Here is a 15,672-nt window from a genome sequence, read left to right as displayed (position 1 = left end):
GAGCAAATTGAGGTTAACTGCAGGACCTCAGGTTCAACCCACAACCTTCCGATTGCAGCAGTATTTGCAATCCTTAGGAATTTAATTGAATTTTTCTAGGAATTTTCCTTGTAATTTGAGGTATTTTCATTGAAAGTTGCTAACCTTATTTGCACATTTCTGTGGATCTGATTGTGTGTGTGTTTGGGGCTGCATGTCCTTTAAAATTTTTAAGAATTTCTTGAAAATTTTGAGAAATATTTCCATTATTTTCATGGAGTTGTGGAGAATGAATCTTGGATTTTGGGGTATTTGTTTAGAAATTTTGGGGGGAAAAGATTTTCAGGAATTTACACTAATTTTTGGATAGTTTTGATTGGAATGTGTAGCCTTTATGATAAGCTCTCACTGAGACATTTGGAGAATATTTGCAGAAATGTTACTTTTACTATAACTTTAAGGCTTGTGTCCATAGCCAGCTTTTTTAGTGCTGTCAGCACTGTTTTTAATTCAGAATCGTAGTAGTCCAGCATTCTGAGCTCTCAGTGCCCTGGGTGGAAAAGGCACCCTCAGCGTCAGCTGGTCTTTTTTTCCCCACATAAACAATGAAAAACACAAAATTTACGCTGTCTACTTTTGCATTGGGGCATTACGAGCAGCCGGCGAGGCGGCAAGCTGTCCAGCCTGTCGTTCTTTATATGAGACGAATAAATCAGCACCGACTACGACATGTTGCTATGGCTACACAGACACCAAACGAGATACCAACATGTATTTGAAAGCATTAAATAACATATTGATTTAATACACATATTAATCATTGCGCTTTATTACTTTACTTTATATATAATTATTGCGTCTTTGGTTCACAAGTTGGTCTGCTTTGCTTTCACACCTCAAATGAACCACACCAGGGTTTGTTTGGAAGCGATCCGAGACCCCCTTTTTTCAAACAGACCAGAGTCCACTTGTTTGGTTCACACCAGAGTTCGTTTGAGCTTTCACACCACTCCAAATGAGCCAGACTATCCGGGAAAATGGACCAGAGTTTGTTTGAAGTGGACCAAACAGCTCTGGTGTGAATGCACCCTTAGGCACTATTTACTGCAGCATGCCCCAAGCGGGCTTGAGTTTGAGATCATGAACTGATGGTCAAAAATTCTTCTTCAGGATTTTCTGGTAGAGAGCAGAATTCATGGTTCCATTGATTACAGCAAGTGGTTCAGGTCCTGAAGCAGCAAAGCAGCCCCAAACCATCACACTGCAGCTAGCATGTTTGACTGTTGGTCTGATGTTCTTTTGATGAAATGCTGTTTTACTACAGATGAAACAAAAAGTTCATCTTCTGTCTTCCTAGAGCACACAATAATTTCCCAAAAAGTCTTGGGGATTATCAGAATGTTTTTAGTGAAATGTGAGATGAGCCTTTGTGTTCATTTTGGTCAGCAGTGGTTTGAGTCTTGGAACTCTCCCATGATGCCATTGTTGCCCAGTCTCTTTCTTATGGTTGAATCATGAACTCTGACCTTAACTTAGTCAAGTGAGGCCTACAGCTCTTTAAATGTTCTGGGTTCTTTTTTGACCTCCTGGATGAGTTGTTGATTTTCTCTTAGAGTCATTGTGGTCAGCCAGCCACTCCTGGGAAGGTTCACCACTGTTCACAGTTTTCTCTATTTGTGGATAATGGCTCTCACCATGTTCCTCTGGAGTCCCAAAGCCTCAGAGATGGCTTTGTAACCCTTTCCAGTCTGAAAAATGTGAATGACTTTGTTTCTCATCTGTGTTTCAATGTCTTTAGGTGGCACCATGATGTGTTGCTTTTTGAGATCCTCTGACCTACTTCCTAAACATTTAAGTGTGACAAACATGTAAAAAAATAAGAACTCAGGAAGGAAGCAAATTTTTTTTCACAGCCTTGTATAAGCTAGAAAAGGTAGTGCATGTGCTGGTGAGTAAATAAGCAAATCTTAGCTAACACTGTGCTTTGCTTACCAGATCATGTTGATATTTTTAGCTTATTTTGTTCCCAAATGTCAACCATCAGCTTTAACACTATAATGCGTAGGATCCTGAAGTGTTGGCAGATGTATGGATGCAATTTTGTCTCGGTTGTACCTTGGATTGGCACCCATAATGTCAAAGATGTTCTAATATTTGAACATTCAAGGGAATGCATTAAAAGGAGTGATGTATTTTTAAACCTTGGCGTTGTTGTTAAACATTTGGTCTCTAAATGACTGATGGGTACAAATGGTTTGAACCTGCTCCAGGAGATTGCAGCTGCAAGGTGAGATGTAATTGCTGCAGCATTAAGGCGCCCGATCAAAGTCAGACTGTTATTCTAAGTGCATGACAAATTACCAAAAGGATTCCTACAGAAATGGCCTTTTTTTAAAAAAAGGTAGGATGTTTTTTAAAACAAGACACAGCCCTTATTCTGCTCGGCTCAAAGACACCAGGCTCTACTGACAGAAATAATCATTTAACCTTGTAGAACTTAGGAGTCGCTTGTAAATAGCTTCCACATGCTGGCCTTCTTTTTGAGGAAAACTACAACATTATCAGCATTGGTATCAGTAGATATGGAACATTTCTGTAGAGATCTATAGCTAATAGTACATTCATTAGCCTCACCACACCCCCTGGATATGAAGTTTAAAGATCACTGCCTGTCGTGGTCATTGTATCTACAATGTAGTCAGCCTGTTTTAATAACCATCTAAGCCTGTCATGGCTACAGCTAACACTTTAGCTGATTTACTTTGATCGGCTCGTATTCTTTGAAAGATTGCAGCAATTGCGGCCTGTTGCATAGTAGCTGGCTGGAAAGATCAATCCTTAAACCTTCTTTTATCTAAGAAATGTAGATCGCAAAATATGTAACCAAGAGGTTTCACCAGAGTAGAATATTCCTTTAAGATATCCCTGCCATCTCTCATCAACATCATAGGACTGCTGAGACAACAAGTGGAAGAGTTTATCTGTAGAGCAGCTACAGGAAGTCTGTAGGATCATATAAAGTAGTGGCTCTTGACTGGTGGGTGGGACTCTAAATTGGGCCAAAAAGTCATACATGTTATCTTGGGAAATGTAGTAAAATGTATGCATGTGTGTCTCTCCCTCCTGTACTGATGCTTTGTCCTGTCTCTTTCTTAAATCACACGCTTTGCAGGGCATCATTTTAGCTCCTTTGGTCAAGCAGGCGCCTGCATGCTGAGGCTGTAGTCCTCAACGCACTGGCCATGGGATAGAATCCAGTTTGTTGTGCTTCCACTTTCAGTCACTTTGCTTCCTGACTGGCTATTTTCCTATTCCATGTAACAATCCTGCCTGGCTGTCCTTGTGTTTTCTCTACACAGCAGGATTTTTAATCACACACACTGAACATGTTTTACCATCTCAAATCAGAGCAGCTCTAATCGCAGATCAGGGAGGGAAAGATTACTCTTAACACACCTCACACCACAGAGAAATCTGGAAAGATAATCTTTACAACTGTTTGATAGTCAAGCCTTTGCTTTCTTTGGTCAAGAGGAGGGAATCAGACTTAAAATCAGCACAAGTATCTGGCAGTGTGAGCCAGCCTAAAGGCAGCGGTTCCCAAATGGTGTACCGAGGTGACTATTCGCTTAGGGGCAATTCACAGTGTGCTGGGATATAAATATGGTGGGCCTTAAGATTTTAGCGTGATGTTAGGTGTTCCTTGGGCAAAAATGTTTAAAAATCATGGTGTAAGGACTAGTCCACATGTAGGCAGGCCTGCCCACAGAATTGGCAACACTGAAAACTCAGTGTTTTCTCTGAGCCCAGCCAAAACTCAATTTTTGCCACTTTTAACTGATTTTGCCCATTTTCCTCTTTATTTTGGAATTATTGGATTATTTTCACTTAAAGTTGGTTAAATTCCTTTTACTTTATTCTTTAGTATACTGATGTTTGTGCACATCATGGCTAAGCGATGAAATCTGACATTACTTTCCAAATAATTTAGTTCAGTATGCCCATCCACATCAGGGCTGGGTATTGCCATTGATTGCCTGAATCAAATCGATTCCGATTCACAAGATCCTGATTCAGTTCATTCCATTATTCAATTTGATCCAATTCACTATTGATTCATTTTAGTTGCAAACCTATTTTGCTTCTACATCAAAGAGCTTCCTGACAACAAAAGTTTGAAAGAGTGCAAGGAATGTTCCAATCAGGCACAATATTAAAATATCAGGGTTTGCATTAAAAAATTACCCCAAACTGGTGGTGTTTACATTATATTTTAAAATGTTTAAAATGTTTTGCATTTGCAGATCCAGCTCATATTGATAACATGCACCAAATATCCAAAATACAATGTGAGAAGATGCTTGGAAAACTGAACTGGAAAAATGGCTTTTCTAAGGAGTACTGGGACGGATTCAGCTGTCATAATTTGAAGGAAAAATCACCCTGATCTTTTTAAGATGTTGTTAGACATTTATATGTTTGATAAAGAGTTTGTAGGCTCATTTTTCCTTTTGTTTTTTCATTTAGTTTTAACTTTATAGTGGAGCACCTCCAGTCAGTCTGCATGCTTGTTAATGTTCTGGTCAGTGCATCCTCAAAGTTCTGCTGTGTCCCTAACTAGCAAGTTGAATATGTGATCCAGAGATGTGTGCATGCAAGTGATAGTTAAACGTAAGTTTTCTGAGGAGTGGTTGGTGAAGAAAGTGTTGTAGCTGATGCATGAAACAAAATAAAGAGCAGCTTTGAAGTGAAGCTTTTACCTAGTGAAATACTAGCACAGAGTCTATTAACGTTAACACTACCAGCAGCTCAAAGAAAGCTTTACTTGCATGTAAAAACAAATATCTGCATTTCCTTGACCATGTTGCCACATTTTAATCTTGCTATCTGCAAAATACATGCATGCAAACATGCATGCAAATTGAAGGTGCAATGTTGTATGAAATATATTTAGAGGGTCTTGAAAAAGGTCTTAAAAAGTACAAAATTGATGCCAGCTTTTATGTATATACCCTGCATACAAACTCTGAAGACACAAACCCTGTCACCAACGTTGGCAGATTGGATGAGACTGGACTCAGTTGAGTTAAGTGGGACAACTTTAAAGTGATATGGACTTGGCAGATGAACACCGTTTTTGTCTGTGAGCTAGCTGCTTCGTCTGCACAATAATGGAAACACTACTGTTGACGTGGTGTGCTCTTTATGGCATGTAATGGTGCAATTTAGCATTTTTATGTGACGTTTTAATGAATATAGCATGTGTGGATGTGATTATTTTTGGCAAAAAAATACTTGCCAATGTGTGGATCGAATAATCGTTCCATTTTTTGACCACAAGAGCTTTTATTTCTCATGAAGGAGGTGGTGGAGGATCCTGAGGCTAGACCAGTAGAGAACCAGTGAAATAAAGGCTATCTCCTGTGTTTGATACTGGTCTGGCTGTGTTGTCTGATAGGTATTCTGTTTATTTCCTTCCAGCTATGGCGTTCTGCTGTGGGAGCTGCTTACAGGAGAGGCACCCTACAAAGGGATTGATGGACTCGCCGTCGCCTACGGAGTCGCTGTCAACAAGCTCACCCTGCCCATCCCATCCACGTGCCCCCAACCCTTTGCTCAGCTCATGGCAGGTAGGACATGTTTGTGGGAAATGTAATCAAAGGCACTGGCTGCTCTGTTCAGGCGGGGTTTCTCAGTTCACTGATGTGAGAGAGCTCTTGCGTGACATCAAATCGGTGTCAACAACATGCTCTCTTTCCATTTCCCCAAAGCTGGGTAGAAATTGAGAAAACAAATTCCTGTATGCTGTTAATAACGTGGCTGTGAGGAGGAAGTGTTTTTATGCCAGAGCCACCTTATGCAATATGTTTGTACCCGTTTTCTTTGTGTAGTTTTAAACTATAAAAGCAGTGTCACCAAGGCTCTGCCAGCCTTTTATCCACTGTTCTCCTCAGAAACATTCGACAGTTTACATTCTCTCTACTTAACCCTTGTCTTTTGGCATCAGTTTGCCTCTTCTGGTCCTGCTGAAAAAATAGATCAGTGCACAAAACCACTGATAGCCACCTCAGAGGATTAATTAATTATCGGATTGTTTTTTGATCTCCTTGTAGGGCCCAAAGCGTCGCAACAAATTATGCAAAACCCCCACAGCAAGTTAATTAAGCATAACACTTTGAATAAGTGATCAGCTTGACTCCAGATCATGCTCACACAAGCGCCTGAGGGATGTGTAAATAAAAATTAGAGGGAATGCAGAAAAGTCGTTTCGAATTGGAGTGTAAGGAGCGCAGAAACATCAATCTTTTGACCTACATTTAACTGTTAATACTAACACCATTCAAAAAGAGGATAAAACCGCCCTGATCACAGTGAAAATAAGTATATGTGATGCTGACTTCCTTCTTTAAGGTCTCCTTATTCAAGAAAATGCTGAAAAGAAGTGAAACTACTGGAGACGAGAGGATCTCTTGCACATATTTTCCACTTATTTTAAGGAAACGACACATAACCACACAGATAACATGGATTTTTTTTCTCTTGCATTTTTGTTTGTTGCTCATCTTTAGTCTACTGTTTCCTGATTTGTTGAATTACTGTCTGTTATTGGTGACAGCCAGGCATAAACGCGTAATAGTGTACATTTGAGGTAGTAATACCTATTTTTGTGAAGTGCTGCCTAAGCTTTTTTTAATAGCTTTTTAAAGATTTTTTAATATTTGTCATGCTTAAATGTTACAGATCATCAGACAGTTTTTAATATCAGACAAAGATAAGCAGAGTAAAATAAAATACAGAATTTAAATGATGATTTCATTTATTAAGGAAAAAGCCATCCAAACCTACCTGGCCCTATGTGAAAAGTAATCGTTTCTCCTTGTTAAATCATGAGTTAATTGTTTTTGGACAGTTGAGTTCAGTCTGACGAGGCCTGGTTACTGTCAGACACTTAAATAGAACCTGTCTGACAAAGTGATGTAGGCAAAAAGATCTCAAAAAGCAGCACATCATGGCACCATCTAAGAAGTTCAAGAACAGGTGAGAAACAAAGTCAGACAGCTGTCACTATGGAAAGGGGTACAAAGCCATTTCTAAGGCTTGAGAGCCATTACCAACAAATAGAGAAAAATTGGAACAGTAGTGAACCTTCCCAAGAGTGGCTGGCCTAACAAAATTACTCCAAGAGTGCATCAACGACTCATCCAGGAGGTCACAGAAGAACCCAGAACAACATTTAAGGACTTGCACGCCTCACTCAACCCAGTTAAAGTTCATGATTCAACAATAAGGAAGAGACTGGCCAAAAAATGGCATCCACAGGAGAGATCCAAGACAAAACCACTGCTGACCAAAGAGAACAGAAAGGCTCGTCTCACATTTGACAAGAACGTCCTGATGATCCTCAAGACTTTTGGGAACATTTTCTGTGTTATAACTAACACAGCATTTCATGAAAAGAACATCATACCAACAGTCAAAAATGGTAGTAGTGCGATAGTCTTGGGCTGTTTGCTGCTTCAGGACCTGGACCACTTGCCATACCTGAAGGGACCATGAATTCTGCTCTCTACCAGAAAATCCTGAAGGAGAATTTTTGACCATCAGTTCATGATCTCAAACTCAAGCTCAAGCAAACTTGATCAGAAACACACCAGCAATTCCACCTCTGAATGGACTAAAAACAAAGCGAAGGTTTTGGAGTGGCTTAGCCAAAGTTCAGACTAAAATCTGATTGAGATGCTGTGTCAGACCGTTCGTGCTAGAAAACCCCCCCAATGTAGCTAAATTAAAACAATTCTGCAAAAAAAATTCTGACATATTTCCTTCACAGCAATGCGAAAATATCATTGCTAGTTAGCCAAATGCTTCTTTGCAGTTGTTGCCGCCAAGGGTGGAACAACCAGTTATTAGGTTTAGGGGGCAATGACTTTGTCTCATAGGGCCAGGTAGGTTTAGATGGCTTAGGTCCCTTAATAAATGAAATCATGATTTTGAAACTGTATTTTGTATTTACTCAGGTTATTTTTGTCTAATATTAACATGTTTCTGATGAGCTGAAACATTTCAGTGTGACAAATACATATCAACTAGAGAAACTTGCTTTTCTACTGTTTGTTTCTCTACTATTGTAACACGAGTGATGCCAGCTATTAAAGCTCCAACACCGATCTAAAATCAGGGTTTTAGGTTTCTGCTGACACCAATAGGGTTCTGTTATCTGACTTTGACTCTGTCATTTGTGTGTTTTTTTCCACAGAGTGCTGGGACCAGGACCCCCACCGCAGACCCAGTTTTAGCTCCATCCTGTCCCAGCTGATGGCTCTGGAGCAGCAGGTGAAGGAAGAGATGCCGCAGGACTCCTTCCACTCTCTGCAGGAGGACTGGAAACTGGAGATCCAGGACATGTTTGATGAACTGAGGGCCAAAGAGAAGGTGAGACACGGCAGAGTCTCTTCTTCATGTACCTTCTTAAATAATGAATACATTCTTCTTTCTGGGGCTGTCATCTTTTTGTTTGATCCCTGGATTTTATCTGCATTTTAAAAAGTAAAACATCAAATCTCACATATTTTGCATATGGTATGTATAGGATTTTTAATAGTTATTGCATTAGAGAGGATAGATGACCTCATTGGTTGTCGATTGTTGCAGCAGTTCATCTACGATTGGTGCTTTGATGACAGGAATCAGTGCATTATGCCATTACTAGGCTACTATTCACACAGTATGTTGTTCCAATCCTGCAACCAAACTAACCTTTCATTATTTATCGTAGTTTACAAGGTCATATTCAGTCACAAGGTTAAACTCAGATCATCAGAACAAATCCATCTGCACTGATAATCAGTTTAATATCGGTGTTGGTTGATATCAGCCCTGTTGACAAAGATCAGCAAATAATGTGGCCTTAACCACTGTCAGATTTAGATGTTTATCTGTTGTGTCATATCAATTTAAAGTTGGCAACCAGCACACCAACTGCTGATACAGAGATTGTTCTGTATCAGGCAGAAGAAGTCACATGTTGGATAAAAGTCTTGTTTTTTGGGGGTAAAATACAAAAGAAAATGCTGGCATACTGGGAGCGTTACACCTAAAGACGTAATAAAAAAAGGGGATATGAGATGTTTGCTAACATGTGATATACTTGTATTTACAGATTTCTTTTGACAATACAGAAATCAATTCCAATATATAAATGTAGTTCAGACGTAAAAGTTTAAGGAATGAGGATGATCACAGAAAAAGACTTCATCTGATGCAGATCTGTCAGTCCAGCCTTAAACTTTATGAGCTTATTCGTACCTATGGCTGGTACTTACAGTCATTTTACTGGTGGTAAATATGGGCGGACATTTTCGTGTCTGCTGTTACCGATGATATGCTTTGTAAGTGTATTCCTTTTTTTCCCTCAATATTATGTTTTGAGGCTTTGTGCCTCTATTTTAGAGGCACCTGGCTGCATGGTGAGGAATACAAGTGTTTAAATAGCTAACATCGAAAAATATTTTAAAGTATCTTGAATTTAGATATATGAGGTCTGTTATAACATCAGTTTTTGTGTTTTAAATATCCAGATTAATCACAAAAGTTGTAGGCCATAATTTCAAACTCTTAAAAATCTCTTAATTCTTAAAACTTGTGAAAACAACGTTACCAGTTTCACCAGTGAGTACTCTTGATTTGTTGATCAAAAGCTGAGACTTAAATGCACATACCCTAAAGGATGCCTGCTAACTTTCAAGTACCCATGCTTTTATGGAAGTTTGCTGTCTTCAGCTAGGTTTTGTTGCTTTATTTTGATAGGACAGCTGAAGAGAGACAGGAAATATGGGGGAGAGAGAGTGGAGATGGATGTTCACCAAACAGCGTCAGGATCAGGATTCTAAGACTTTAGCTGCTGTATGTGGGTGTCCACCCTGAAAGTTTAGCTAAACTGGTGCCCTATTTCTGCACGTATCATGCCAATAATATTGTGCATCCCCAAAAAACAATCTAATTATTTGTATCGGCAGTTGACTAATGCTGGCCTTACACCTAACGACTTTTCAAACAATTTCAAAGTCGCAGACTAAATTCCAAAGGTGGAGTAAAACCATGACAGTCTAGTTAAAGTTGCAGCACACTTCCCGGGATCTCAGGCTTTAGATGTAAGTGGGTCATAAGACCCAACCTGAGCAGCAATCGTTCCTCAGTCTTGGTGTTATAACAATTTCAAACCTGTTTGATATTGCCCCGACTCTTTAGTCTAGTCTTATGCAAATTGTGTTTTCAGTGACATGACTGTCATCCACAGCCAATTGGAGCCAGTGTTGTGCATAAGCACGTTAAATCAGTTCATTTTTCAAAGCATGAACAAAGTTTGGTTCAATCTGAAGCCGCTGAATGTCAATTTAGAACTCAAGAGATTGAAAAACTTTTTTCTGCTCAGAGCTGCAGTCAGATCTCTGCACCACTATCTTTCTTGACAGGCACAGTAAACCTCCAAAAGGTTTTTCAAAGTAAAAGCCTGATTAATTTGTTTCTTTGGTGAGACAACGCATGTTTTAGTACAGTACTTTTATTCTGAGGTGTGCCCGGGATATTTATTTGGTTGTTACAGTACCTTGCAAAGTTGCTCTGATTTTTTAATCCTCCTTTCATTTGTACTTGATGGAAATGATTTTGAACATCAGATTGTAAGAGATAACAACTTAGATGCAATCTCCATCTCCTTCTCTGCCTTCCTCATCACTGTTAAAGTTGTTGTGCATTTGCAAATGTATTATGGGAAATAATCTCAAAAGGAGTCTTATTCTAGTGTTGTCGTTAGTGACCACCAGTCTTTGCAAAATCTCAGTCTGAAACTAAAAACTCAGAGACTTGCTGACAAATTGTCTTTAGATGTGAGAGGGTCTCAGATGTCAGCCTATTTAGACCTGCTAAAAGTTTTAGCTAAGTCCTCTGGTGTAAGGCCAGCCTAAATTGTTAAGCATCAGTTTCAGTCCTAGTTTTTAACTACTATTGTATATTTACTTAAGAATTGGCTGTTTTTAGTAATCCTGATATTTACCTTCAAGACATGCCAAACACTTCCCAGTAAATTAGCGAATTAAAATGTGAACCTATAAGATTAGAAAATCACCAACCATATCTACTTTAACAGTGTTAGGATGTTTTGATACCATCTTTTTTGATACTATAAACACCTGACTAAATGCTGTAGCCCTTCTTTCATTGTACAGTTTGGCAGTTGTTAACAACTGCAAAATTCTGCTGCTTGCCATCGTAATTTGATTAATCACCTGTAAGCACTTTCTTTTAGTAGCACTAAAACAGTAGATGAAGTATACAAACATCTTTGGTGACAGGACTTATTACTTTGCTACTGGATTTTTGTGCTAAAGAAGAAATGCTTGCAGATGAAACAAGTTAGATTGTTTTGGGTACTATTCATTTTATGGTATCACAACACCAAAATTAATCTCACTTTTCATACTGTATCTGAGCCGTAGTATATGGTACTAGTGTGCAGAGTGATATTCATTTAAGACTTTTATTTTTTATTTGTACCAACACTCTGGAAACTTAACACTCTTTTGAGTCAACACGTCAAAAATAAAGTAGGTGTTATTTTGCCTAAAAGCTTCAGTTCAACCAACCTCTCTGGTTTCTCATGTCATGCTATAAGACAAAAAAGACTCTAAACTTTGATATCAGCCCCCATCCTCATCTCACTGAGCTGTTTCTCCTTCCTCCTTCTCCAGGAGCTGAGATGTCGTGAAGAGGAGCTGAAGCGAGCAGCTCTGGAGCAAAAGTCCCATGAGGAGTTTCTGCGTCAGCGCGAGCAGCAGCTGGCCCAGTGGGAGCAGGACGTGTTCGAACGGGAGCTCAGCCTCCTCATCCAGCACCTGAACCAGAACCAGGAGAAACCCAACGTCAAGAAGAGAAAGGGGACGTTCAAGAAGCACAAACTTAAGTGCAAGAACGGAGAGAAGATCAGCATGCCTCAAGGTGAGTGTGAAAAGTAAACTGTAAAATGAACCCTAGTTTAGTTGCTCTGTATGTGCCAAGCAGCTGAAGCCATGCACTCCAATGTCGTCCACTGCATTTTAATGTTTGTCTCTCAGAATGTCAGGCACTAAAATGTACTGACAATTCATTTCCTTGCTGTCAAGTCCCTTTTCTGTGATCCCTGGAAGTTTATAGCCTGTAGCACAAAACTTTGCAGCAACAGAGTAGCTTCAGGTATTTCTGGTGAAGCTTTTAGCTTTACATCCATAAATTCTGCTGGTAAATGCTCACGTATATTACCGTAAAGGCCAGGTAGAGCGCTCTCAGAAGAATTTTTATGTGATGACAAACTTAATTGTGATTTAAAGTGTTTTGTAACTTTTCAAACATCAGCTGACTTCTTGTTTGTATTTTATCTGCCGAGTTTGTTCTCTAAATGTGTCAGTTTAATCACCAGTCTGCATGGCATGAGTTGTGCATAAAAAGTGCAAGTACAATCCACAGTTCCAGAAAAGTTGGGACACTGTAAATTGTTGATAAAAACAGTATACAGTGATGCAAATCCTTTTCAACCAGATATTTAATGTTCAAACTAAGAAACTTTATGGAGTGTTTTTTTTTTTTCTTTTTTTTTTTTTTTTTTAGATTTAAAGAAGTTATGGATTTTATGCCTGCAGAATTTTCCAAAAAAGTTGGGGCAGGAGTATCTTTTGCCTTTGTGTTGCACTATATTTCTTGAAACAAAACTCTGTAAGTGTCTGGGGACTTGTGGTGGGTATCGTTTGGGTTCTTCCCGATACCAGTGCTAAACTGGTACTATTTTAAAAGTGCTGGTGCCTAAATGGGTTCTAAATCAATATTTTCAAAAGAAAAGGTTCCAAAATTTGACAGCTGAATAAAAGCCATCTCTGTATTGTAAATGATTTAGAAATAAGATACCAATAAAACGTTTAAGTAAAGATACACAATATAACTTCTTCACATTACATATACCATGCCTTTCCTTTGGAGTGGTGGGGATCACATTGGGTGGTGAGGTACCAAAATGAGGCACTGAAATCTATCTTGTGATTCTGTACAGTAGGAACTGGATGTGCTGGTACCCACTAATTGTTGAAGTATTGAACATGGAATTGTTACCCATTCTTGACTGATGTTCATCTTAAGTTGTTAAACAGTGCAGAGCTTTTGTTGTAGTATTTTGCATTCCATAATGCACTATGTATTTTCAGTGGGAGATAGGTCTGGACTGCATGCAGGCCAGTCTAGACCCAGCCCACTTTTCTTGTGAAGCCATGCTGTTGTGACTCATGGAGAATATAACTTGGCGTTGTTTAGCTAAAATAAGCAGGGCTGTCCCTGAAAAAAAAACATAATTTGGATAAAAGCATTGCCATTTTTCAAAGCTAAGGACGGCAGTTTTTGTAGGATACTACGTCATCGACTCCTGTTAGAGGACTGTTCCAATGTCAGGGACCCTCAAAATTCTTCAACAGACTGAGTCCTTTGGTCTTTCTTGGTGTTTTCTTTCTCCTGAAAAAGGATGACAATAGCTAAATATCACGACAAAGCTGGGTCTGACAAAGCACTTAGTACACTTTAAAATTTAAGTATTGTCCCATTTCCACTGTAAATATTATATAGTCATAATTTTACGGCATCAAAATAAAGCTTGTCCACTTAAGGCAGTGCCATTGAATACAATCATATTATATGCTTATATTATATTCCACAATGAAATGATTGTGTTATTATATATCATTTTTAATACAATTATAGGATGACATGATAGCATATTAGACAGTGCTTGATAAAAGTTGTTCAACACTGTTGTCAGAACAATTCCTGGTTTGGTTTATGCCCCCGATGCGACCATTCAAGTCATGTAACGCATACTAGCCTGTTTAAATTGTTTTTAACATTTACCAGGGTGGACTCTTACCTCACCTCTGTAGGACCTGACTTGAAAGGATCCATCCTAGAGAGGATGGATCCTGGACTTTGAGAAGCAACACATATGCTGCTCCAAAACCTGGATGTACCTCTCAGTGTTAATGGCTCCTTGACAGATATGCAAGGTGCCCATGCCATTAGCACTAATACACCCTTACACCATCACAGATGCAGGCTTTTAAACTTTGCATTGAAAATGAGTGAATTATTCAAACGAATCCAAACTATTTAGCCTTTGTTTTTACGATGGGCTATGCTATGTACTGGCCTATCAGCACACTAGTCACAGTGGCATAATATGCGCACATGCTTGTCATAAACACAGCATAGAAATGACCTGCAAAGATCAGCCTGTAGCTCCCCCATTGACTGGCTAATGGTCATCTAACTGCTTGACTGGTATTTGAGGTCAGATTGCTGCATCTCTAGTGTGTGCAGCTCTGCGACAAAAGGTAGCATTTGGCCCCCAAATCAACAAACAAGTTGTTATATAAAAACAGATAAACAATAACATGGATATTTGGAAATGTTACCGGGAACAAGCCGTTTAGTTGTACTTAGCAATATGAAAGATAATGGTGCATGCAAATATCATACAGTTTAAATTAGACAATGAGCCAATACATGTTACTACAGACCAGCGCATGATAATATATCATAAAGTTTATCAGGAGGCTCAGCGGGAACATGGCCTCTCTTGTGCTGTGATCATATTTCCCTCCCTTTTTGCAACGTCAGAGGAATATGTCTGCGACAAAAACAACAGTAAAGAAAACACAAGAGAGCAGAGAAGAGGAAGTAAGTGAAAGACTTGCGGTGCAACTGTTGTAATTTTGTAGCTCCGCTGTATTTAAGGTTCCTGTCAGGGCTGGACTCATGAAGGCCGATATTTGAAAAAAGGGCTGTTGATGGGAGCGGTTTCATGCTGCTGTACCATACATCTAAAAGTTTGAATAAAGTCAATAATGGTCTAAAACTTAGCAATGTTGTCCTGAGAAAACCTCCTTTAATTACATTTAGACTAGGTCAGATATGGTGCATATGGCATAAATTGTTGAAAGGTGGAACGATCTGACTTTCAGCCCATATCTGCTCCAGTTTTTTTCCACTGACACTCAGCTGTGTATGCATCGTCTGCTATCACAAAGTCTCACAGCCCGCCAGAGTTCACATGCAGTGCCGTTCTCTGTGTGAGACTGGACTGAGCAAGCATGCGTAAATGCAGTTTGTGTGTGGGTCTATGTGTGTGTGTTGTGGTTAGGCCTTTCCCAGCAGCAGCAGGGCGGTGATGTGGTAGTATGGGGGGGGTTGATGAGAGGGGAGAGTGAGCCAACCACGCCTTGACGCTTCCTGTCCACGGACACACTGTTGGCTGGCCTTCCTCGTTCTCACTCTCTCTTTTAGGTATCCCTCCCTCACCCTGATTCTCCCTGTAGTGTTCTTATTTTCTCAAAACAATATCTGCCAGGCTCCTTTTTTATTCCTTCTCATCTTCTCACTAATATTATTATCTGTTTTTGCTGCATCCTGTGCTGCTCTTGCACTCTGTACCCTCTGGAGTAGCTTATATATTAGCCTTAATCCTTCACAGTCTGAAAGTAAATATAAAAATAGAACAAGCTTAGGATGTAGTTGTGTAGAATTTTGACTTAAAGGATTTATTTGTCATACACACAAGCCATATGTGCAGCAAAATGCAGTGCAGCATATAAACAAATGGATGCATGCTTTAAAAACAAGTTTTTG

The 15,672-nt window shown here is 39.4% G+C and overlaps 1 protein-coding gene across 1 annotated transcript in view; it reads left to right on the top strand.

The window, feature by feature from the left end:
• Window positions 1-15,672, top strand: part of LOC121504066 (mitogen-activated protein kinase kinase kinase 11) — a 103,934-nt gene that overhangs the window by 55,117 nt on the left and 33,145 nt on the right. Inside the window, exons 3-5 of the mRNA XM_041778658.1 lie at window positions 5,461-5,609; window positions 8,237-8,412; window positions 11,727-11,973. Of these exons, the coding sequence (XP_041634592.1) occupies window positions 5,461-5,609; window positions 8,237-8,412; window positions 11,727-11,973 (572 nt within the window). The remainder of the gene's footprint in view (window positions 1-5,460; window positions 5,610-8,236; window positions 8,413-11,726; window positions 11,974-15,672) is intronic.

The sequence above is a fragment of the Cheilinus undulatus genome, linkage group 22 (genome assembly GCF_018320785.1).
Source record: "Cheilinus undulatus linkage group 22, ASM1832078v1, whole genome shotgun sequence".
In the NCBI taxonomy this organism is placed as follows: domain Eukaryota; kingdom Metazoa; phylum Chordata; class Actinopteri; order Labriformes; family Labridae; genus Cheilinus; species Cheilinus undulatus.
The sequence above is the reverse complement of the archived record's forward strand: the minus strand, read 5'-3'. Positions and strand labels throughout refer to the sequence as shown.